At 48.5% G+C, this 23,656-nt stretch overlaps 1 protein-coding gene across 3 annotated transcripts in view; it reads left to right on the top strand.

Moving 5' to 3' along the window:
• Nucleotides 1-23,656, top strand: part of CXADR (CXADR Ig-like cell adhesion molecule) — a 111,724-nt gene that overhangs the window by 32,705 nt on the left and 55,363 nt on the right. For all 3 annotated transcript variants that reach the window (XM_030204214.1, XM_030204213.1, XM_030204212.1), the window contains exon 5: nt 17,559-17,681. In XM_030204214.1, coding sequence (XP_030060074.1) covers nt 17,559-17,681 — 123 coding nt within the window. The remainder of the gene's footprint in view (nt 1-17,558; nt 17,682-23,656) is intronic.

Here is a 23,656-nt window from a genome sequence, read left to right as displayed (position 1 = left end):
CAGCAATATCTCTCACAAATATATTAAACAAAATGGGCCCCAGCACTGACCCCTGAGGAATCCCACTGCTCACCATCCTTTCCTCTGAGCGGATTCCATTTACCACCACCCTCTGCCACCTGTTGGTCAACCAGTTTTCTATCCAGTTCCACTTTCGGTCCTAAGTTCAGCCCTTTCAGCTTATTCACTAGTCTTCTGTGGGGGACCGTATCAAAGGCTTTGCTGAAATCCAAGTAGATCACATCTGCCATGTTGCCTCGGGGCCTGTAACCCGTTGTCTTCTAGAAAGTTAACTATCCTTTCTTTCAGCAGCGACTCCATTATTTTTCCTACCACCAACGTGAGACTTACCAGCCTTCTTTCTGCCATATCATTCGTTCTACACACAATTATGTTTTTCAGTTGCAGGCCCCACCTTATGGAATGCTATGCCCCTTTACCTTAGATCACAAACTTCCTCAAAAAATATTTCAAAATGGATCTCAAAACTTTCCTTTTCGAGGATGCTTTTATACTCTCTCACGACTGTCTGTGTGGGATGGGCCTGCTGGCCAGTATAGACTTGCCATCCTTCCCCTGTCCCTTCTGAAACCCCATCTTTCCTATCATTTATTGTAGTTTTCTCCCTCCTGCTATTTTCCCCATGCTTTTCTCCTCTTCCTTTTTTTTTTTTGGGGGGGGGGGGGCGTTTAGAATTGTAAGTTGCATAGATATACTACTTGATGTGCAGGATAGCAAGATTGTAATAAACAAGAAACCTGTAAACTTAGAGCTAGGAGGGCAAAATAACAGAGAACCATATTCAGAGTGACAAAAAAGAGTCTTTAATATTAATCAACACCTCTGAAGTAAATCCATGTATAACTTGAAATAGTAAACAAATTGATTTAAATATAACCCTCTTACGTATTGGAAGCCAATGCAGTGCCGAAAGGAATGAAGTGACCGTATCAAATTTCTTTAATCTGTAGATCAACCAAGCAGCGTTGTTTTGAATAAGTTGGAGTTTATTCATTAACTTGAATAACAAACCCCAATACTGCACATTGCTGTAGTCCACATGAGAGAGAATTAGCATCTGAACCAATAAAGCAAGGTGGGCAGATCAATCCATAGACTGGTGGGCTGTGTCCATCTACCAGCAGGTGAAGATAGAGAGCAATCTTTTGCCTCTGTATATGTGGTCATGTGATACCAGGAAATCCAGTATTCTCTCTATCTAGCAGGTGTGTGGTCACGCAGCAGCTCTGGGTTGGTGTCCACGCCTATTTACTTAGGCTTTGTTGAGTACCTGGGGTTGAGGGCTCTTCGTGAGCAAGTGCAAACCTGGTGGTGCCAGGTCCCTCCTTTTCTCCCCCCTCCCGCTGGCTCCGTTAAAAAAAAACAACTTAATCTTGAAGCAGAAAAGATTTTACTTGCAGCTGCTCACTTGGACACAACTCGTTGCAGCTCGGAGCAAGAAGCAGGTAATTTTACCTTTTCCTAGCAGGCAGGAGGTTCCCCGAACGTTTCCCTCGTGGATCATGGCGTCGGATGGTAAGGGCGCGAAAAATCGCTCCCCGGACCGCGATTGCGCGGCTAGTGGGGAGGTGCGGGGATCGGAGGCAGAGAAGCCTTTTTTGGGCGCCCTTCCAGACTTTGCTGATTTAACCGGTTTTTCCTCCGCAGGGGCGTCGGCAGCCTTTCCCGCCTTAGGTGCCCATCCCCCAATGTCTGCCCTTCCAACGTCGGCCGCCCATGCAGCTCGGACGGCTTCTGGTATGGCCGCCTTTGAGTTGGGTGGCAGTAAGAAGATGGCGAAGTTTAAGCGCCATGCTTCCCGTGTGGCTCCTTCATGGAGTGATGCGCCGGACACCATTTTGGATACGCAGCACGCCTCTCCCCCGCTCTATGGAGTGGAGGTTGAGAGTTCCTCTAGGGCTGTGGCCCAGGTTGCAGACGTGCACAAACGGGGGTTTCTCTCCCAAGTTTATTTTGTTGCTGCATCAGGCCTTTCAACTGCAAAACGCTGCTCCTGCTCCCCTGTCAGATATGGGGGAAGAGGCTTCCCTGATCAAGCGCCCTCGGGTAGATCTTCAGGTCTTGGGGGACTCTGTCTCCTCTGATGTAGATGAGGACAGCGTTTCTGAGTTCTCCCAAAGGTCCCTTGGGGATTCTTTGGAGGAGGCTGATCCTCGCCCTGATGGGGGAGATGACCCTTCTGCAGCGCGGCTTTTTCGCTCACAGGAATTGCCTAACCTGTTAGTTCAGGCTATGAGCATCTTGAGTATTTCCTCTCCGGAGGAAGGCCGTCCTTCAACCTTGGCGGGTTCCGCTATTATTTTGGGAACCAAGCGCCCTTCCAGGACCTTCCACATCCATGAAGCCATATGAACTCTAATTTCGGCTCAATGGGATTCTCCTGAGGCAAGCCTCGGTAGCCAGGGCCATGACTCGTCTGTACCCTCTGCCAGAGGGTGAACAGGAGGTCTTGCGCTGGCCGGGAGTGGACTCTCTAATCACTGCTGTGACAAAAAAGACGGCTTTGCCGGTGGAAGGTGGCTCTACCCTTAAGGATTCACAGGACAGGAAATTGGAAGCGGCCTTAAAGTTAGCCTTTGAAGCGGCAGCCTTGAGTTTGCAGGCCTTGGTTTGCGACTTCTATGTGGCCAGGGCATGCCTGATGGTGGTGCAGCGGGCCTCCCCCTCGGATCCTTCCTTGAGGGCGGATTGGCCAGTCCTGGAGTCGGGCTTGGCTTACTTGGCAGACTTGCTGTATGATGTTTTGAGAGCCTCGGCTAAAGGTATGTCTCAGACAGTCTCTGCCCGTTGATGGCTATGGCTTAAGCATTGGTCAGCTGACCATGCCTCCAAATCCCGCTTAATCAAATTGCCTTTTAAGGGCAAGCTGCTCTTTGGGGATGAGCTGGACAAGATTGTGACGGATCTTGGCAGTTCTAAAGGCAAGAGGTTGCCGGAGGTCAAGGCAAGGGCCAGCAGTGCTCGCCCTGGTTCCTCTAAGGGCCGTTTTCAAGAAGCCCGTCGGTATCGCCCGGGCAAGTCGGGCTCCTCCTCCTCCTTCAAGCAGAGGTTCTCCCTGAAGCAGCATTCCTTTCGCAGCAACCGCCGCTCAGGAGGTTCTTCCTCCGGTCCTCCCCCAGGATCTCGTACCCAACGACGGGGCCCTGGTCCATGGCCCAGAGCAGATAGGAGGAAGGCTGTTCTATTTTCTGGGCAAGTGGACCAGGGCCCCGTCGGGTACGAGATCCTGGGGGAGGACTGGAGGAAGAACCTCCTGAGTGGCGGTCGCTGTGAAAGGAATGCTGCTTCAGGGAGAACCTCTGCTTGAAGGAGGAGGAGGAGCCCGACTTGCCCGGGCGATACCGACAGGCTTCTTGAAAACGTAGGAGCCGCAAACCGAGGCTTGCAAACTCAGAGCGGCCGCCTCAAAGAATGACCTTAAGGCCGCCTCCATTCTCCTGTCCTGGGCGTCCTTCAGGGCAGTGCCACCTTCCACCGGCAGCACCGTTTTCTTAGTCACAGCAGTGATTAAGGAATCTACCGTGGGCCAGACAAAGGCTTCCCGTTCCCCCTCAGGTAAGGGGTACAGATGGGACATAGCCCTGGCTACTTTCAGGCTCGCCTCAGGGGCATCCCATTGTGCTGAAATTAAGGTCTGCATGGCTTCATGAACGTGGAAGGTTCTAGGCGGGCGCTTCGTTCCCAGCATAATGGCGGAGCCAGTAGAGGCTGAGAGAGAGCCTTCCTCCGGAGAGGCAATCTTCAAAATGCTCATGGCCTGCACAAGCAGATTGGGCAAATCCTCTGAGCGAAAAAGCCGCGCTGCAGAGGGGTTGTCCGCTCCATCCGAGCGAGGATCAGTCTCCTCCATAGATTCCGCTAAGGATCTCTGGGAGAACTCAGACACGCTGCCGTCATCCACATCCGAGGAGACCGAGTCCCCCGAGGGTGGAAGATCCACCCTAGGGCGCTTAAGCATAGAGGCCTCATCACCCCGATCAGAGGGGTGAGCAGGGGCAGTGTTCTGCATAAGAAAGGCCTGATGCAGCAGCAAAATGAACTCAGGGGAGAAACCCCCCAGTCTGTGCATTTCTGCAGCCTGTGCCGCGGCCCTAGAGGCGCCCTCCATCTGCGCTCCCAGTAGCGGGGGAGGTGTGTTGCGCGTCCAAAATGGCATCCGGCATGAAACTCCGAGAAGGAGCCGCGCGGGAAGAAGGGTGTTTTAATTTCGCCGACTTCTTACTGTCGCCCGATTCAAGGGCGACCAAGCTGTTAACGTCTCCCATCTCAAGGGCGGCACAAGAAGAAGCCGACCGAGCCGCGTGGCCGGTCACGACCGGAAGGGCGGCCAGCAGGGGATGGGCGCCTAAGGCGGGAAAGGCCGGCGCGCCGGAGAAAAAACCGGTGAACTCTCCCGGGTCCGAAAGGGCGCCCAAAAAGGGCGACTACCTGCGAGCCCCCCGCTAGGCGCGCAAACGCGCTCCGGGGAGCGTCTTTTCGCGCCCTTGCCATCCGAGGCCATAGCCACGTGGAGACCGTTCGGGGAACCCCCTGCCCGCTAATAAAAGGTAAAAATTACCTGCTTCTTGCTCCGAGCAGCGACGACTTGTTCCAGTGAGCAGCTGCAAATGGACGTCCTTTTTGAACGTTTAAAATTTTTTTTTTTTTTTAACGGAGCCAGCAGGAGGGGGGAGAAAAGGAGGGACCTGGCACCACCAGGTTTGCACTTGCTCACGAAGAGCCCTCAACCCCAGGTACTCAACAAAACCTAAACAATTAGGCTTGGAGACCTAGCCAGAGCTGCTGCTGTGTGACCACACACCTGCTGAGATAGAGAACATACTGGGGAATTTCCGGCAACACATGACCACATATAGGGAGGCAAAAGATTGCTCTCTCTCTCCACCTGCTGGTAGATGGACACAACCCACCAGCCTATGGATTGATCGGCTTGATGATAGGGAATGGGTTTTTTCTGCATTGAGTTTTAACTTAAAGGCATCCGCCCAAGAGTGCATGATATGTAGACTTTGGTTGATGTTGGAAATTTCTTTTAGGTCTTGTTTGAATGGGATGTAGATCGTTACACACTTTAAATCATTTGTCCAAATGGGGCTGCCACATAAGATAATTGACTATGGACAGTTATTACGTTGTACAACATATTTCGGTATGATGCTTGTTTCAAAGGCATTGTAAAAGCTCGGTATTATAGCATCATGGCAGTACACCATATACCACAGGAGAAGCAAATAAACCCTACAGAATGAACAAAAATAAACAAAATAAAACCAATTCAAAAAGTAAAACTAAAAATAGCTAAGGTGACCATATACATTACCACCAGATACAGTCTCAGAAAATGCATATGCTAATCTCTTCTGCATAACAGCCTCTGAAAAGTTTTATATAAAAGATTTGCATAAACGGAGCTAAAAACAATGGATATGCTAAAATGACAAATTAGAAAACTTTGGCAAATAACACACCTGCTCATAAAGTCACCTCCAGAACTATCAAAATGATCAATAATCATCTGTCTGTATGTGTTTAATAAATGGGTATACTGTGACACTTGCACTTTCAGGCAGCCTAATTAATTTGGCATGAATTGTATATATAATTTTTTTCTCCATCTGAAACACTGCTTTTCTGTTCAGCAATTGACATATGCATTTTTGAGAGTGAATCTGGTGGTAATGTATATGGTCAGTTTGGTGAACACCTTATTTTTATTTTCTTTTTTTTTATACTTGTCATTTTATAGGGTTTCTTTGGTTCTTCTTTGGCTTATGGCATGCTGCACTGGTCTCATTATGAGACTAAGCTTTTATAAGGCCCATGAGGCAGGCATCACACTGAAAAACGTCGGCTATCATATATGGTATGACAATGATGTACTAAAAGCAGACAGACTTGTTATAAAGCAACAACTTTGGACTTCTGGCAAGCCACCATGCTTCATGTGTTATATTATTTATGCAAATAAAGTGTAATTATTATTATTTTTTATAACTTTGATATTTACCTTTTATATCTTTGGACAACTGATGTCAAACACTCTAGTATTTTCCTTGACTATTTAGGACTTCATGGAACTCTGCCCTTTTAAATAAAATTACAACCTTACCTAAAAATAAAGACAAAAGCTCTTTTGCATATATAGCAATTTATGGTTCTCTACACAAGCAGTGCCAGTGCTGACTACAGGTGCTACATATTCTAAGATGCCAAAGAAAGAACTGCAAGACCTTAATGGCAGAAGGAGAGGCTAGATGTTGCTTAGACATTCTAAATGTAACTCAGCATATCATATCATTAAACTAAAGTGGCAGTTTACATGAAAGCAGAGGAGGAACTATGGCATAGCAATTTGGTGGCAGGGCAAGAACAGGAGGTGTATATAGTTCTGCAAAGGTCGTATCAAAGACATCACAAAGCTGCAACTTGCTGCCTGCAAGGGTAGGAGACACTGGCATACCAACAGAGCTGCCCTGTCAGAAACCTTAACCATTCGCCAAGACGGGGGGGGGGGGGGGGGGGGGGGGGAAGAAGCAGCAGCAGCTCACTGTAACACAAAGTCGTCCCAACTCCAGGGAAATCCAAGTGGAAGAACTTAAACTCGAAGTCCTCCTGAACAGGAACTGAAGTCTAAACTTGAACCTGAAATATAACTGAACTAGAACAAATAGTACAGATATCTGTGAGGGACTATGGATTGATCTGCTATGATTAATGGAAAGAAAATTATCAGGTATGATACATAATTTTACCTTCCATATCATCAAGCAGATCAATCCATAGACTGGTGGGATGTACCCAAGCAGTACTCACCCAGGGCGGGACATGGAAATCCCAGAACGCAACACTGAAGCTCCAAACTGGGCCTCGGCCCGTGCTGCCACGTCCAAGCGATAATGCCGTAAGAAGATATGAGCTGACGCCCAAGTCGGCGATCTGCAAATCTCCTCCAAGGAAACAGACTTGGACTCTGCCATCGAAGCCGCCTGTGCTCTAGTAGAATGAGCCTTCAGCTGGATAGGCGGCCCCTTCCCTGCGGCCACATAAGCCGCCGCAATCGTTTCCTTGACCCAACGTGCCACGGTAGGTTTAGATGCCTGCAGACCCCTACGGGGGCCCGCGAACAGCACGAACAGGTGATCCAACTTCCGGAAATCGTTGGTCACTTCCAAGTATCTGATGTTAACCCGTCTAACATCCAGGCATTTGAGAGCACGATACTCCTCTGGATAAACCTCCCTACGGAAGGAGGGTAGACAAAGCTGCTGTTTCACAAGGAAGCGAGAAACAATCTTGGGCAGGAAGGAAGGCACTGGGCGAATAGACACTCCTGCCTCCGTGAACCGCAGGAACGGCTCTCTACACGAGAGCGCCTGGAGCTTGGAAACCCTCCTGGCTGATGCAATTGCCACCACAAAGACCGCTTTCAACGTCAGGTCCTTCAGAGACAGCCGCGATAATGGCTCAAAGGGCAGCTTCTGCAAGGCCCGCAGCACCAGATTGAGATTCCACGTAGGCACTATCGAGTGCAGAGGAGGGCATAGGTGATAACCCCTTTGAGAAAACGCACCACATCTGGCTGAGAAGCCAGGGAAGCACCCTTCAGGTGACTCCTGAAGCAAGCTAGAGCCGCTACCTGGACCTTAAGAGAGCTGAGCGACAGGCCTTTCTCCAGACCTTCTTGCAGGAACGCCAACACTGAAGCAATTGGCGCCGTGAAGGGCGACAGGGATCCTGCCTCGCACCATGATACAAAGGTACTCCATACCCTGGCATAGTAGAAGTAGAGCGCTTCCGTGCTCTCAGCATAGTGGCGATGACCTTGTCCGAGAAGCTCTTCTTCAGCCACTTCCACTCAAGAGCCAGGCCGTAAGACCAAAGGGGGAAGGATCCTCCATCACCACGGGACCCTGATGTAAGAGGCCCCGCTCCGCTGGAAGCCGCAGAGGATTGTCTACGGAAAGCCGGATCAGGTCCGCATACCAAGGGCGCCTCCAGTCTGGACCCATCAGGACCACCCGGCCTGGGTGTTTCGCCACCCGGCCGAGAATTCTGCCCAGCATAGGCCAAGGCGAAACACGTAGAGAAGCTCCTGTACTGGCCACTGCTGGAGAAGAGCATCGACCCCCAGAGATCGAGGGTCCCGTCCTCTGCTGAAGAACCGCAGCACTTGGCAATTGGCCGAGGTCGCCATCAGATCCAATGTCGGCATGCCCCAGCGCTTCGTGATCTCCAAGAACACCCAGACAGTTGCCACTCTCTGGGATCCAAGGTATGGCGACTGAGAAAGTCCGCCTCGACATTCGGGACTCCCGCAATGTGAGCCGCTGACAGCTGGTCCAGATTCGCCTCTGCCCACTGGCATAACTTCATGGCCTCCCTGGCTAGGGGGGCGCTCCTGGTACCTCCCTGGCGATTTGACATAGGCCTCATCAGCGCTTTCTGCGCTTTGCAGTGCTGGGCCGACACTTCCAGTTCAGAGCCCTCCCGTTCGGGTTGGCTACGGCTCCGCGGACCTTCTCCAAAGTAATGGTGGTCATCGCGGCCTACCTCCGCAAGTAGGAAGTGCAAGTCCATCCCTATCTGGACAACTGGCTGATCCGAGCCCCTTCCTACGCGGAGTGCGGGAGAGCTACAGACAGAGGGTCACTGCTCTTCTGAGCTCCCTGGGATGGGTCATCAACTGGGAGAAAAGCCAGCTGCGCCCGACTCAGTCCCTGGAGTACCTGGGGGTTCGATTCGACAGGTGGACCAGTTCCTAGCCTCCTCTACTCTTCGGGCTTGGGGCTATGTGCAGCTGTTGGGCTCCATGACGGCCACAATGGAGGTAGTGCCCTGGGCCAGGGCTCATATGAGACCACTACAGTACTCTGTTCTGCGGCGGTGGACTCCAGTCTCGGAGGACTACGCCGTACGCCTTCCTTTGGATCCAGCGGTGCGGAAGGCGCTGAGCTGGTGGCTGAGGCCAGGCAAGCTGTCTGCAGGAATGCCTCTTACGACCCCAGAATGGGTTGTCGTCACGACGGACGCCTGCTTGATGGGCTGGGGAGCCCACTGCCTGGGACGGACAGCGCAGGGGCTCTGGTCCCCTGCAGAGACAAAATGGTCCATCAACCTCCTGGAACTCCGAGCCATTCGGTTGGCGCTTCTAGAGTTTCTCCCGGCACTGGTGCTGAGGCCTGTATGGGTCCTGTCGGACAATGCCACAGCTGTGGCCTATGTCAATCGCCAGGGAGGTACCAGGAGCGCCCCTCTAGCCAGGAGGCCATGAAGCTATGCCTGTGGGTGGAAGCGAATCTGGAACAGCTGTCGGCGGCCCACATTGCGGGAGTCATGAGCGTCAAGGCGGACTTCCTCAGTCGCCATACCTTGGATCCTGGAGAGTGGCAACTGTCTGCTCGGGCGTTCTTGGACATCACGAAACGCTGGGGCCGGCTGAGCCTGGATCTGATGGCATCCTCGGCCAATTGCCAAGTGCCGCGTTTTTTCAGCAGAGGACGGGACCCTTGATCTCTGGGAGTCGATGCTCTTCTCCAGCAGTGGCCGGCACAGGAGCTTCTCTACGTGTTCCCGCCCTGGCCCATGATGGGCAGGGTGCTAGGCCGGGTGGCAAAGCATCCGGGCCCGGGTGATCCTGGTGGGGCCGGATTGGCCCAGACGTCCCTGGTATGCGGACTTAGTCAGACTCTCGGTGGGCGGCCCTCTGCGGCTGCCAGCGGAGCGGGGCCTCTTACATCAGGGTCCCGTGGTGATGGAGGATCCCTCCCCCTTTGGTCTTGCGGCCTGGCTCTTGAGCGGAAGCGGCTGAGAAAGAAGGGCTTCTCAGACAGGGTCATCGCCACTATGCTGAGAGCGAGGAAGCGCTCTACTTCTGCCACTTACGCCAGGGTTTGGCGTACCTTTGCGTCGTGGTGCGAGGCAGCCTCTGTATCGCCCTTCACTGCTCCAATATCTTCAGTGTTGGCGTTCCTGCAAGAGGGACTGGAGAAAGGCCTGTCGCTCAGTTCGCTGAAAGTCCAGGTGGCGGCTCTAGCCTGCTTCAGGTGTCGCCTGAAGGGGGCTTCCCTGGCTTCACAGCCAGATGTGGTACGCTTTCTCAAAGGAGTTAATCACCTGCGCCCCCCTCTTCACTCGATAGTGCCTACGTGGAATCTCAATCTGGTGCTGCGGACCTTGCAGAAGCCACCCTTCGAGCCCTTGCCAAGGGCATCGCTGAAGGATCTGACGTTGAAAGTGGTCTTCCTGGGTTCTGTGTTATGGTTTATTTTGTACTTGTAAGGCAGTGCTTTGTCGGAGAGAGCGAGGCAGCTAAGCCTGACTCTTTCAAAGTCAAAATTGTCCTAACACAGGGTGGGGGGCGGAGCAAGATGGCGGCGGTACCATCTGTCTGCATCGGTGACTAGCTCACGCTGCTGGAGATCGAAACTACTCTTGGGGTTTTTCGTTTTAAAGATTTTTCTTCTTCATACCTATAAGATGCCGCATACTAAGAGAAAGGGGACCGTTAGACCGGCGGCCCAGTCGGGGCTAACATCAACGCCCGTCCAGCAGAAGCTTGACCAGTTCCTGATGCGACATTCCACTGTTCGGCAGATTGGAGGTCCTGCTGATATTACGGCGGTAGGAGACGCCAAAATCTTGGGTATAGACACGTCGTTGTCTCCTCCAACTCTTTTTCCTCCTTTGCAACCGGCGACGCTCGACTTCGAGGGTGGATTGCCGCTACCGGAAGTCGGAGTAAGCGCCCCACCGTTGGGCCAGAAAGTCGGTTCGTTTGCCGGGGCTTCCCTGCCATCTGAGCCAGAGGGCATAATTGCTCTACAGGAGAGACCTATAACATCTAAGGCCTCGAATGCAAAGGTAACGCTGGAGACGATATGGGAGGTGCTCCAACGTTTGGATAATACGGTGAGGACTTCAACTAGCAAGATTGACCTACTGACTGAAAAGGTACAGACTTTAAATACTGCATTTACTACAATGAAAACTGAGGTCAATGAGCAAATAAATCTTTTGAATATTGATTCCACCAAAATGAAAGAAACAACTGTCAAGCTGATACAGGACAATACACTAATTCACAATAGGCTTGAATACTTTGAAAATTTCAACCGAAGATTGAATCTTCGATTGTTAAATTTCCCAAGGATATCAGTGTATTCACCTATGGATATTTTTAAAAGATATTTGGTGGAAAACTTAAAGTTTACCTCTGATAATATTCCACCTTTGAATAAAATTTATTATTTACCATCAAAAAGAACAAACAATGAGCCACAGATTCCGCAAAGTGATTTAAATGTTTCAGAACTTTTGGAAACCTCTTTGACCTCTATATCCGATAGGCAAACCCTTTTGGAATCATTTGTGTTTCAACAGGACTTGGAGCTGGTGAGAAAACTGGCTTTAAGAAATTTGCAAAACCCTTTTTATGGGGGAAAAATCTGGGTTTTCCCAGACGTCACTAAAGTTACACAAATAAAAAGAAAGGAATTTTTGCTGTTACGACCTGCTGTTTTGACATTGGGGGCCTCCTTTAATTTAAACTATCCGTGTAAATGCATTATAAAATATTTGGATGTAAAATATGTTTTCTTTGTACCGGATCATTTAAAACAATTTATCGCACAAAAAAATATTATGAAAGCTGTTTGAAGCCAATTAGTATTAATCCTAGGGAAAGTAATGAAGATTTACAGTGGTAATATCCGTTAAGCCTTACTTTATTATTTACTATTTTTTTGTAATCTCTTCCGAGTTATCGGCATACTCCCCCCGTTATGGTGGTCTAAGATAAGATGTTTTTTCTTTTAACTTCTTGTAAGAAATTTCCTTTGTAAACCAAATTAATCTGTTTTTCTTGTTCAAGTATAAACGCTTGTAAAATGTTTAAAAGGATAAATAAAGAATTAAAAAAAAAAAAAAAAGTGGTCTTCCTGGTGGCTATCACATCAGCCAGAAGAGTTTCCGAGCTCCAGGCGCTCTCGTGTAGAGAGCCGTTCCTGCGATTCACTGAAGCAGGAGTATCGATTCGCCCAGTGCCTTCCTTCCTGCCCAAGACTGTTTCTCGATTCCATGTGAATCAGCAGCTTGACCTACCCTCCTTTCGTAGGGAGGATTACCCAGAGGAGTACCCTGCACTCAAATACCTGGATGTTAGACGGGTCATCATCAGATACTTGGAAGTGACCAATGATTTCCGGAAGTCGGATCACCTGTTCGTGCTGTTCGCAGGCCCTCGTAAGGGTCTGCAGGCATCTAAGCCTACGGTGGCACGTTGGGTCAAGGAGTCGATCGCGGCAGCTTATGTGGCAGCAGGGAAGATTCCGCCTATTCAGCTGAAGGCACACTGTACTAGAGCACAAGCAGCCTCGATGGCGGAGTCCAGATCTGTCTCCTTGGAAGAGATTTGCAGAGCGGCTACTTGGTCGTCGGCTCATACCTTCTCACGACATTACCGCTTGGATGTGGCTGCTCGGGCCGAGGCCCAGTTTGGGGCTTCAGTGTTACGTTCAGGGATTTCCATGTCCCGCCCTGGGTGAGTACTGCTTCGGTACATCCCACCAGTCTATGGATTGATCGGCTTGATGATAGGGAAGGTAAAATTATGTATCATACCTGATAATTTTCTTTCCCTTAATCATAGCCGATCAATCCATAGCCCCTCCCAGATATCTGTATTGTTTGTGTTATGGTTATATTTCAGGTTCAAGTTCAGTCTTCATTTCCTGTTCATGAGGACTTCGTGTTCAAGTTCTTCCAATTGAAGTCTCTTCGAGTTGAGACGATTTTGTGTTACAGTGAGCTGCTGCTTCTTCTCCCCCCGTTTCGGCGGTGGCTGGATTGATAACTAAATTATGCCGGCGCTCCCTCCCGCTTCGGGCGGCTGTAGGGTTGCTTTGTATCCCTTCCGCTTCGGCGGTGTTAGGGTAAGCCAGCTCCTCCCGCAGTTGCGGTAGCAGGATAAGCCAGTTCCCCCCGCATCGGCAGGTGTGGTTTCCCGCCCACCGCCCCGGCGGTGGTGCGCTGGAATATTTCCCCTCCCCCGCTTCGGTGGTGGTGAGCTGGGCAGAGTGTCTCTTTGTGGGTGTAATTCTCTAAGTGCTGAGTCCTGTGGATGGAGCTTTGATATCGACATACTGGGGAATTTCCGGCAGCACATGACCACATATAGGGAGGCAAAAGATTGCTCTCTATCTCCACCTGCTGGTAGATGGACACAACCCACCAGTCTATGGATTGATCGGCTATGATTAAGGGAAAGAAAATTATCAGGTATGATACATAATTTTACCATGTCTAATACTCAACACGAGCAAATTTACCCACCATCAACACACCAAAATTAAATCTACCAATTTCGGAAACACTGAAAATTCTTGGAGTTACCATTGATCGGCACCTAACACTTGAGAATCACACGAAAAACACAACCAAAAAGATGTTCCATTCAATGTGGAAATTAAAAACAGTAAGACCATTCTTCCCAAGCCACATCCAAGCGGTAATGTTGTGAGAAGGTATGAGCTGATGACCAATTGGCAACAGAGTGGACACCCCAGAGGGAGTGGAAAACATGAAAAAAAGATCTGAAGAAGCTAGAAGAATGGTCTAACGTTTGGCAATTAAAATTCAATGCGAAGAAATGCAAAGTGATGCACTTAGGGAGTAGAAATCCAAGGGAGACGTATGTGTTAGGCGGGGAGAGTCTGATAGGCACGGACGGGGAGAGGGATCTTGGGGTGATAGTATCTGAGGACCTGAAGGCGACGAAACGGTGCGACAAGGCGGTGGCCATAGCTAGAAGAGTGCTAGGCTGTATAGAGAGAGGAGTGACCAGCAGAAGAAAGGAGGTTTTAATGCCCCTGTATAAAGACGTTGGTGAGGCCCCACCTGGAGTATTGTGTTCAGTTTTGGAGGCCGTACCTTGCGAAGGATGTTAAAAAAAAAAAATGGAAGCAGTGCAAAGAAAAGCTACGAGAATGGTATGGGATTTGCGTTCCAAGAAGTATGAAGAGAGACTTGCTGACCTGAACATGTATACCCTGGAGGAAAGGAGGAACAGGGGTGATATGATACAGACGTTCAAATATTTGAAAGGTATTAATCCGCAAACCAATCTTTTCCGGAGATGGGAAGGCAGTAGAACGAGAGGACATGAAATGAGATTGAAGGGGGGCAGACTCAGGAAAGATGTCAGGAAGTATTTTTTCACAGAGAGGGTGGTGGACGCTTGGAATGCCCTCTCGCGGGAGGTGGTGGAGATGAAAACGGTAACGGAATTCAAACATGCGTGGGATATGCATAAAGGAATCCTTTGCAGAAGGAATGGATCCTCAGAAGCTTAGCTGAAATTGGGTGGCGGAGCAGGTGGGGGGAAGAGGGGTTGGTGGTTGAGAGGCTAGGATAGGGGAGGGCAGACTTATACGGTCTGTACCAGAGCCGGTGATGGGAGGCGGGACTGGTGGTTGGGAGGCGGGAAATACTGCTGGGCAGACTTATATGGTCTGTGCCCTGAAAAAGACAGGTACAAATTCAAGGTAAGGTATACACATATGAGTTTATCTTGGGCAGACTGGATGGACCATGCAGGTCTTTTTCTGCCGTCATCTACTATGTTACTATATGACTGTTTTCCGTAATCTGGTACAATCATTAGTACTCAGTCATCTAGATTACTGCAACTCACTCTACGCTGGCTGCAAAGAGCAAAACTCAAAAAAACTCCAAACAGCCCAGAACACGGCAGCCAGACTCATATTTGGAAAATCAAAATACGAAAGTGCAAAACCCCTACGAGACAAGCTACACTGGCTCCCACTCAAAGAGCGCATCACGTTCAAAATATGTACCCTAGTACATAAAATCATCCATGGCGATGCCCCAGCCTACATGTCAGACCTGATAGACCTACCACTCAGGAATGCTAAAAAATCATCTCGCACATTCCTTAATTTATTTCCCCAACTGCAAAGGCCTAAAATACAAATTAATGCATGCATCAACCTTTTCCTATATGAGCACGCAATTATGGAACGCATTGCCACTCAACCTAAAAGTGACCTCTGAACTGACCAGCTTCTGTAAACTACTAAAGACCCATTTCTTCGACAAGATATACCACAAAGACCAAAATGTGAAACTCCCACATGTATCCAGAAATGTTAATAATGCCTTTTGTTATCTTACTATCAGGTATTCCACTACCATATAACCCAAATCCTTCTGTAACACCAAATATCTACTCTTTTCTCTTTCCCACTATCCATGATGTATTGTAAGCCACATTGAGCCTGCAAAAAGGTGGGATAATGTGGGATACAAATGCAACAAATAAATACAATATTATTTGTTTAGGACACTTATTTATTAGGATTTATTTACTGCCTTTTTGAAGAAATTCATTCAAAGCATTGTACAAAAAGATAATTACTACTACTACTTATTTCTATAGCGCTACCGGATGTACGCAGTGCGTCACACTTTAACATGGAGAGACAGTCCCTGCTCAATAGAGCTTACAATCTAATTATGACAGGACAAGTAAGGGATAAGGGTTAGGACAGACAGGACATATCAGGGATAGGGGACAGTTGAAGCTCTAGGTTTAGGAGTTAAAATTGCTTTTTATCTTCCAGTTGCTTTGTATGTTCTATGTTAACTTTCTATGATTTGGTGCCTCCTCTTTGTATTGTCTTTCTTCTCTTCACCACCATGGTTCAAATAAATCCAGATATTCATCTCCAGTATCTGGATAGGATGTCAGTGCCAGCGCTATCTGGATAGTGAAGATATTCAGCCTACTATCCAGATAGCTAGCTGAATAACATTAGCACAGCCTTTTTGTTGGATAATTACGGCTTACCTTGCTCTAGCTACAGACCACCCCAGCACTGTTCTCATAGTGCTGGGGCAGTCTGCAATGATTTTCAGCGGCTTCATTTAGATAATGCTACTGAAAATCGGTGGTTGGCCTCAGTCAGTGGCACTTATCCAAGTAGCAGGTACTGCTACCCAGGTAAATGTATTTAAATGTTAAATCATTTATGTCCCTCTTTATGCAGCTGGATTAGGGAATGGTAGTAATGGCATTGTTCAATGTATACATATCTACTCAGAATTTTTCATGTGGTTCTCACAGCGGACATACAGTGCCAGAACAGTTGCCTTGTGGGTGACTGCATGGATGCTTTTGAGTTCAGTAAGAGCCTGATTTGATACAAGTTACTACAGAAACATAAGAAGGCAGTTTTCAAAACTGTCCACAATGATGCAGTGTCTGCAGGTCCTTTTTACCCATGGGCTTTGCGCCAGTTTTCAAAGGGCATATATGTGCATGCTTTCTGTCTGAGACAACTTTAAAAGGGAAAGTGCCTGCAGACCTTTTTTGCTGGTACCTTTTCTTTTGAAATAGTTACTTTTTTTTTTTTTTTTAAATATAGTTTATCCTTTCCCTCCTCTGACCTAGCCAAACTCCGAGGACTTCTGCCACTTCCTGTGCACATGTACTTCCCCCTGCAGTTGAACATTGGCCCTTTTATACATAGTTCTAAGTTCTATATTTGAATGACCTAGTATTTTTGCCTAAATTCAAAAACATGTGGAGGGGCATTTTTGAAAGGTCATCCAAGTCAGAATAGTGCTGTCCCAAACAAATGTCCATCTCGCAAGTATTTGTGAACAGGAAATACATCAAGATTTCCTGCTTGAAAATATGCGAGACACATCCATATGCTGGAAATGTCTATCATGAACATCCATTTTACAAACTGGAACATCCAAATTATGAATGGGGGAGTAAGGGACATGGACGTCTATCTGGCAGCATTCTTTAAAAATGACCATACAAACGTCCATGCAAAGTAGAGGAGCAGCCTAGTGATTACTGCAGTGGAGTGGACCTAGGTTCAAATCCCTCTTCAACTTAAAAAAAAAAAAAATTGTATTTCAAGTTTCCAATCTTTATTGTAAATAAGCAAAAAAATACAAATATAGTATATAGAACCATTGCATTAAAGTTGAAGTGGGATTGAACCTGGGTCCCTTGGTTTACAGTCCACTGCAGTAATTACTAGGTTACTCCTCAGACCTGGTTCCTGCTCTGTTAAGAATGCCCGTACCTGAAACTGTCATAGAACCTGGTATCCTCTTCCGGTTTCACTTTCAGGGAAGAGGTGGGGGCAGCAACCATTGAGGCATTAAAGAGGTGTTGTACCTTAATCCCGCCAGTTGACAGCTGCTCAACCACAGATCCTTTCTGTAACCTGAATGTGCCAAACACCAGGTCTAAATAAGTTATGTCCTTTTTAGATATGGACGTTTCTTCCCCTTTGGTAATCGCTGTTGGACATCTGGGTTTGACCCTCCCTTGTCCCACTCAAAACATGGCCTTTTGCTATTTGGACATACTGCAGTGTTCGATGACCTATTCTGCCTTTGCAAAATCAGGATTTGGACATTTCAGCCTTTTGAGACGTGCTTTGAAAATGAGCATATTAGTCTACATGAACATATTATTTTTTTCCTTCACTACTTAGATTCAAGCATCGGTGTCCTTACTATGAAGAATGCTTCTCAGGAGTACTCGGGCACTTACAGATGTTCAGTTCAGAACAGAGTAGGCCACGATGAGTGTTCTTTAGTTCTGAATGTTGTTCCCCGTAAGTATTTGTTTTTTTTATTTTTTATTTAAACCTTTTTTTTTATTGGTGAACATCATCAATACAAAAAAACAGGTAAGCATACATCACGAAACATCAAAGAAAATTGTCTTGAAAGATGAGGCAAAACAGATTACAACAGTAGGTCACCATTTTTTTTTACTTCCCTCCCCCAAAATGTAATATATCCCCACCCTTTCCCTCCCTACCGAGTATGTTTTTTTTTTGTTTTGTTTTGTTTTTAAATTATGTATGAGAGGTAAGATTGAAAGTAGTTTTACCGTAAAGGCAGCGAAATGTGGGAAAATATTAAACGTAACCCCCTACTGTCAACCTTATTGCCTTAAATTTACTGCTGAGTTTTACCATGGAGAAAATGAACGGAACCAGCTCTGCTTTTGTTATATATCCTTTGGAAGCAAAACCAGATGTAGTTGCTTCTCTGTAGTTCCAAGAAAGTGTCCACCAGGCTATATTCTATGGCTGAGTCTAGCAGCAGATGAAGCATTCCTGGATACCATTATAGATGATAAGCTGTTGTGGCTCTGTACCATATATAGCATGCCTGTTTTAAATCTAACAACCTCTACCTCCACAGTAGTATATAAACAACCATAGCAAACAAAAATGTGACTAATGTGAAAGTAATGCATATCTTATGAACACCCTAAAACGGGTATGTTGGTTTTCATGGGGGAGTAAGGGACATGGATGTCTATCTGGCAGCATTCTTTGAAAATGACCATACAAACGTCCATGCAAAGTAGAGGAGCCGCCTAGTGATTACTGCAGTGGAGTGTAAACCAAGGGACCTAGGTTCAAATCTCGCTTCAACTTTAAAAAAAAAAATGTATTTTAAGTTTCCAATCTTTATTGTAAATAAGCAAAAAATACAAATATAGTATTTGCTGCTATTTTGAGCCTCCAGGAGATGACCCTGATTTCCTAGCAGGTGATTTATGAGTTGGTAAGTCAGAACTCAAAAGTCCTTCTGTGGTGCTCAAATATTGCATCACACTGAAAGTTTTGAGAAGCACTGAGAGAATCTTCCTTATCTGAGCACATCCTGCAACTCTAAGAATGCCAAGGTCACTCCCCAGTACCAGAAGCAAAATGACCCTTTTTCAGTATGTGTACAGGGTGAGGCCAAAAAAAAAAGTACCACTCTTAGTTTTTTTTTTTTTTTTTTCTATATTCTCAGCAACCGCATGGAATTTCAACATGAAATTTTCCAGTCATTTGTTGTTGCTATCTACATTTATGTACTGAGTGAAATGGAATGTCTTTAAACATGGTGAAGTTAGATTTTTTTTTTTTTTTTAGCTTGACTGCCCAGCAGTTTTCACATGTTCAAAGATGTTTACACTGTAAAACTGATTAATAGACTGGCTTTTTCTCCCTACTGGGAGTTCTCCATTTCTGTTTTTTCTGGTCAATGAGGGAAGCCAAGGATATTATAACCCACTGTAGGGTTTGTTAAAAAGTCTACCACTTTCTCTTGGGTAGTTGAGGCTTGTTTTTGATGAAATTAAGTTAAATGTTTTACAACATGACATTTTCTCAAATGGTTTGAAGAAAAAATAATTCTCCGAGGACAAGCAGGCTGCTTGTTCTCACTGATGGGTGACATCCGACGGCAGCCCCAGGTCTGGAAATCTTCCTAGCAGCAAAGCTTGCTAGAGCCCACGTGCATGCACCACGCATGCGCGGCCATCTTCCCGCCCGTCGCGAGCGTGCCGGCTTAGTCTCTTTTTTTTCCACGGTCAGAGCGGCTGTTTTTCGGTTGCTCTGCGCCCCACAGAAGAGAGCCCTTGTCAACGCTTCAGCGTTTCGCCAATTTTTTCGTTTTTTTCTTCGGGTCAGCTCGTGTTGACCTCTTCTTTTTCAAAAAACAAAAACAAACTTCAAAAACTTACTTTCCTTTATCTCTTAGTTTATCCTTGTAAGTTTTCTTTCGTTTTCGTGTTTGGCCCTTTTGGCCGCCCGTACGGGGTTTTTCCCCTTTTTTTTGTGCCCTTTTTGGCACCATCGCGGGTTTTGATTTCGCTGCCGCTATTTTTCCGTCGATGACATCAAGGATTGCCAGTGGCTTCAAGAAGTGCACTCGGTGTAGCCGGGCAATCTCAGTCACTGACCCACACGCTTCGTGTATTCAGTGCCTTGGGGCTGGTCATCGCCCTGACGCCTGTACATTATTGTGTCTTAGCCTCAAAAAGCGGACACAGGCGTCAAGATTAGCTCAGTGGGAACGCCTGTTCTGAGCTTTGCCCGGTCCTTCGGCGTCGGCACCGAGATCGGCGGCGGTGGTGTCGATGTCGGCACCGGAGAGTGCATCGACGTCAGGAGCGCAGGTAATGGCTGTCCAGAGACCATCCCACGCTGGCAGCAGTGAGCCATCGAGTGGGTCTCCCTGCCTCGGGGGTTCCTGCGGTGCAGGCCCACCGGAACCGACCTCTTTTGGACCCGACCCCGAGGAGACGTTTGGATTCCATGTCCTCGTCGGTACCGGGGGGGGGTACAGATACGTGCTTCGAGCGAAGGCGAAGAAGCATCATCATCGGTCGCCTTCCCGTCACGGTACTGAGAGCTCCGGGGTGCCGAAAGATTTGGCACCCGTAACGCGTCGACGCCAGGAGGACCGCTCACTCTCCATACAGGAGGTGTCGATTCGCCCCTCTCTGGACAGCCCGATCCGCCTCCTTGCCCCAGACAGATTCTGGCTCCATCTCCTGTACCGATTCCACAGCCTTGCTCGACAGACACTCTAGATGAGCGCCTCCGAGCCATTCTTCCAGGGATTCTGGAAGGGCTGCTGTGACCGTCTGTTCCGGTACCGGTGGTGCTTGCATCATCGGTACCGTCGATAGATGCGGCGGCTGGCTCCACGCCTGTGGTGAGGTCTTCGACTCGGCTGCCACCCAAGTTGATTCCCCATCGATGGAGGGAGCTTCATCGCCGACGGCGCGGGAGTCCACTTCTCGACACCATCATCGAGGACATCGCTCCTCGGCATCGAGACGGGCCCTGCTTCAGACTGCAGTCAGGGAACTAGTGTCCGATACCGAGTGGGAGGCAGAGGAGGACCCAAGATATTTCTCTGACGAGGATTCTTGTGGTCTCCCTTCTGATCCTACTCCTTTGCCAGAGAGAAAGCTTTCTCCCCCGGAGAGTTTCATTCTCTTCCTTTGTGCGGGAAATGTCTACGGCCATTCCCTTCCCTGTGGTAACTGAGGATGAGCCCAGGGCCGATATTTTCGCAGTCCTTGACTATCCTTCGCCACCTAAGGAGTCATCCACCGTTCCTCTTCATAATGTCCTTAAGCAGACATTGATGGCGAACTGGATGAAACCGTTAACTAATCCCACCATTGCCAAGAAGGCAGAGTCCCAGTATTGGATTCACGGGGACCTGGAGTTGATGAAGACCCAGTTGTCTCATGACTCTGCGGTTGTGGATTCCGCTCTCAAGAGGGCCAAGAGTTCTAGGGATTACGCCTCGGGGGCCACCGGGGCGGGAGTCTAGGACTCTGGACTCTTTTGGAGAGGAAAGCCTATCATTCCGCTATGCTCGTGTCCAAGATCCTGTCGTACCAGCTCTACAAGAGCATCAACATGCGGAATAATGTGAAGCAACTGGCGGACTTGGTCGATAAGCTCTCTTCGGAACAGGCCAAGCCTTTTCAGGAGGTGGTCAGGCAACTGAAGGCGTGTTGTAAATTCCTATCCAGGGGTGCTTACGACTCTTTTGATGTTGCGACCAGGGCAGCTGCTCAAGGTATAGTGATGCGCAGACTCTCATGGCTGAGTGCCTCTGACCTGGAGAATCGAGTCCAGCAGCGGATTGCGGACGCTCCTTGCCGGGGGGATAACATTTTCGGTGAGAAGGTCGAGCAAGTGGTAGAGCAGCTCCACCAGCGGGAAACCGCCCTCGTCAAGCTCTCCCACCAGGTGCCTTCAGCATCTACCTCATCAGGTAGACGGTTTTACGGGGGAAGGAGGAATGCTCCCTACACTTACAATAAACATAGGTACAATCCACCTTCCTGACAGCCTGCTCAGACTAAGCCCCAGCGCGCTCGTTTATGTGAACAGCGTGCGCCTCAACAGGCCCCTGCAACTCCCCCAGCAAAAGCAAGGGATGGGCTTTTGACTGGCTCCAGGCGAGCATAGCCGCTATAAATGTGTTTGTGCCGGACGATCTGCTGGTCAGAGGGAGATTAAAATTTTTGTCACCAAAGGTGGCCTCTCGTAACTTCTGATCGGTGGGTTCTCCAAATAGTCCGGCTATGATACTCCCTCCATTTGATATCAAAACCTCCAAATTGTCCACCGGCAGCTCAGTCCTTCAGCTCCCAGCACAGGCAGGTACTTGCAGAGGAACTATCCGCCCTTCTCAGCGCCAATGCGGTCGAGCCCGTTCCACCGGGGCAAGAAGGGCTGGTATTCTGTTCCAGGTACTTCCTTGTGCAAAAGAAAACAGGGGGGGGGGGGGATGTGTCCCATCCTAGACCTAAGGGCCCTGAACAAATATCTAGTCCGAAAAAAGTTCAGGATGCTTTCGCTGGGCACCCTTCTTCCCATGATTCAGGAAAACGATTGGCTATGTTCTCTGGACTTAAAGAATGCTTATACACACATCCCAGTACTGCCAGCTCAGACAGTATCTTCGATTCCGACTGGGAACACAGCACTTTCAGTATTGTGTGCTACCCTTTGGGCTCGCTTCTGCGCCCAGGGTATTTACAAAATGCCTGGCAGTTGTAGCAGCGTCGCTACGCAGACTGGGAGTGCATTTGTTCCCTTATCTCGACGATTGGCTGGTGAAGAACACTTTGAAGGCAGGAGCTCTACAGTCCATGCAAATGACTATTCAACTCTTGGAGCTACTAGGGTTTGTTATAAATTACCCAAAATCCCACCTTCTTCCAGTTCAGCAACTAGAATTCATAGGAGCTCTGCTGGACTCAAAGATGGCTCATGCCTACCTTCCCGAGGTGAGGGCAGAAAATCTTCTGTCCCTCGTTTCCAGGGTCAGAGTGTCTCAGCAGATCACAGCTCGGTAGATGTTGAGACTCCTAGGCCATATGGCCTCCATGAGACTCGCATGGCCCGTCTTCACATGAGTTCAGCTCAATGGACCCTAGCTTCCCAGTGGTATCAAGCTGCGGGGGATCTAGAGGACGCAATCCAGCTGTCCACAGTTTTTCCACAATTCCCTGCATTGGTGGACAATTGGATCCAATTTGACCTTGGGACGCCCCTTCCAAGTTCCTCAGCCACAAAAAGTGCTGACAACGGATGCGTCCCTTCTGGGGTGGGGAACCCATGTCGATAGGCTTCACACTCAAGGAAGTTAGTCTCTCCAGGAAACAGTTCTTCAGATCAACCTCCTGGAGTTGCGAGCGGTCTGGAACGCGCTAAGGGCTTTCAGAGATCGGCTGGCCAATCAAATTATTCAAATTCAGACAATCAGGTTGCCATGTATTACATCAGCAAGCAGGTGTTTACTGGATCTCACCCCCTGTGTCAGGAAGCCGTACAGATGTGGCTTTGGGCTCGCCGGTACGGCATGTTTACGCCTGCCAGATATGTTGCTTGGAGAAACAACAGTTTGGCCGACAGGTTGAGCAGGATAATGCAACCTCATGAGTGGTCACTCAACTCGAGAGTGGTAGGCCAGATTTTCCAAGCGTGGGGCACACCCTTGGTGGATCTCTTTGCCACTCAGATCAATCACAAGGTCCCTCAGTTCTGTTCCAGACTTCAGGGCCACGGCAGACTAGCGTCAGATGCCTTTCTCCTCCACTGGGGGAAGGGCCTCCTGTATGCATATCCTCCCATACCTTTAGTGGGGAAGACTTTGCTGAAACTCAAGCAGGATCGCGGCACCATGATTCTGATCGCTCCCTTCTGGCCGCGTCAGATTTGGTTCCCTCTTCTTCTGGAGTTGTCCTCTGAAGAACCGTGGGGATTGG

This window comes from Microcaecilia unicolor, chromosome 5 (assembly GCF_901765095.1).
Source record: "Microcaecilia unicolor chromosome 5, aMicUni1.1, whole genome shotgun sequence".
Taxonomy (NCBI): domain Eukaryota; kingdom Metazoa; phylum Chordata; class Amphibia; order Gymnophiona; family Siphonopidae; genus Microcaecilia; species Microcaecilia unicolor.
This window is presented reverse-complemented; position numbering and strand designations above follow the sequence as displayed.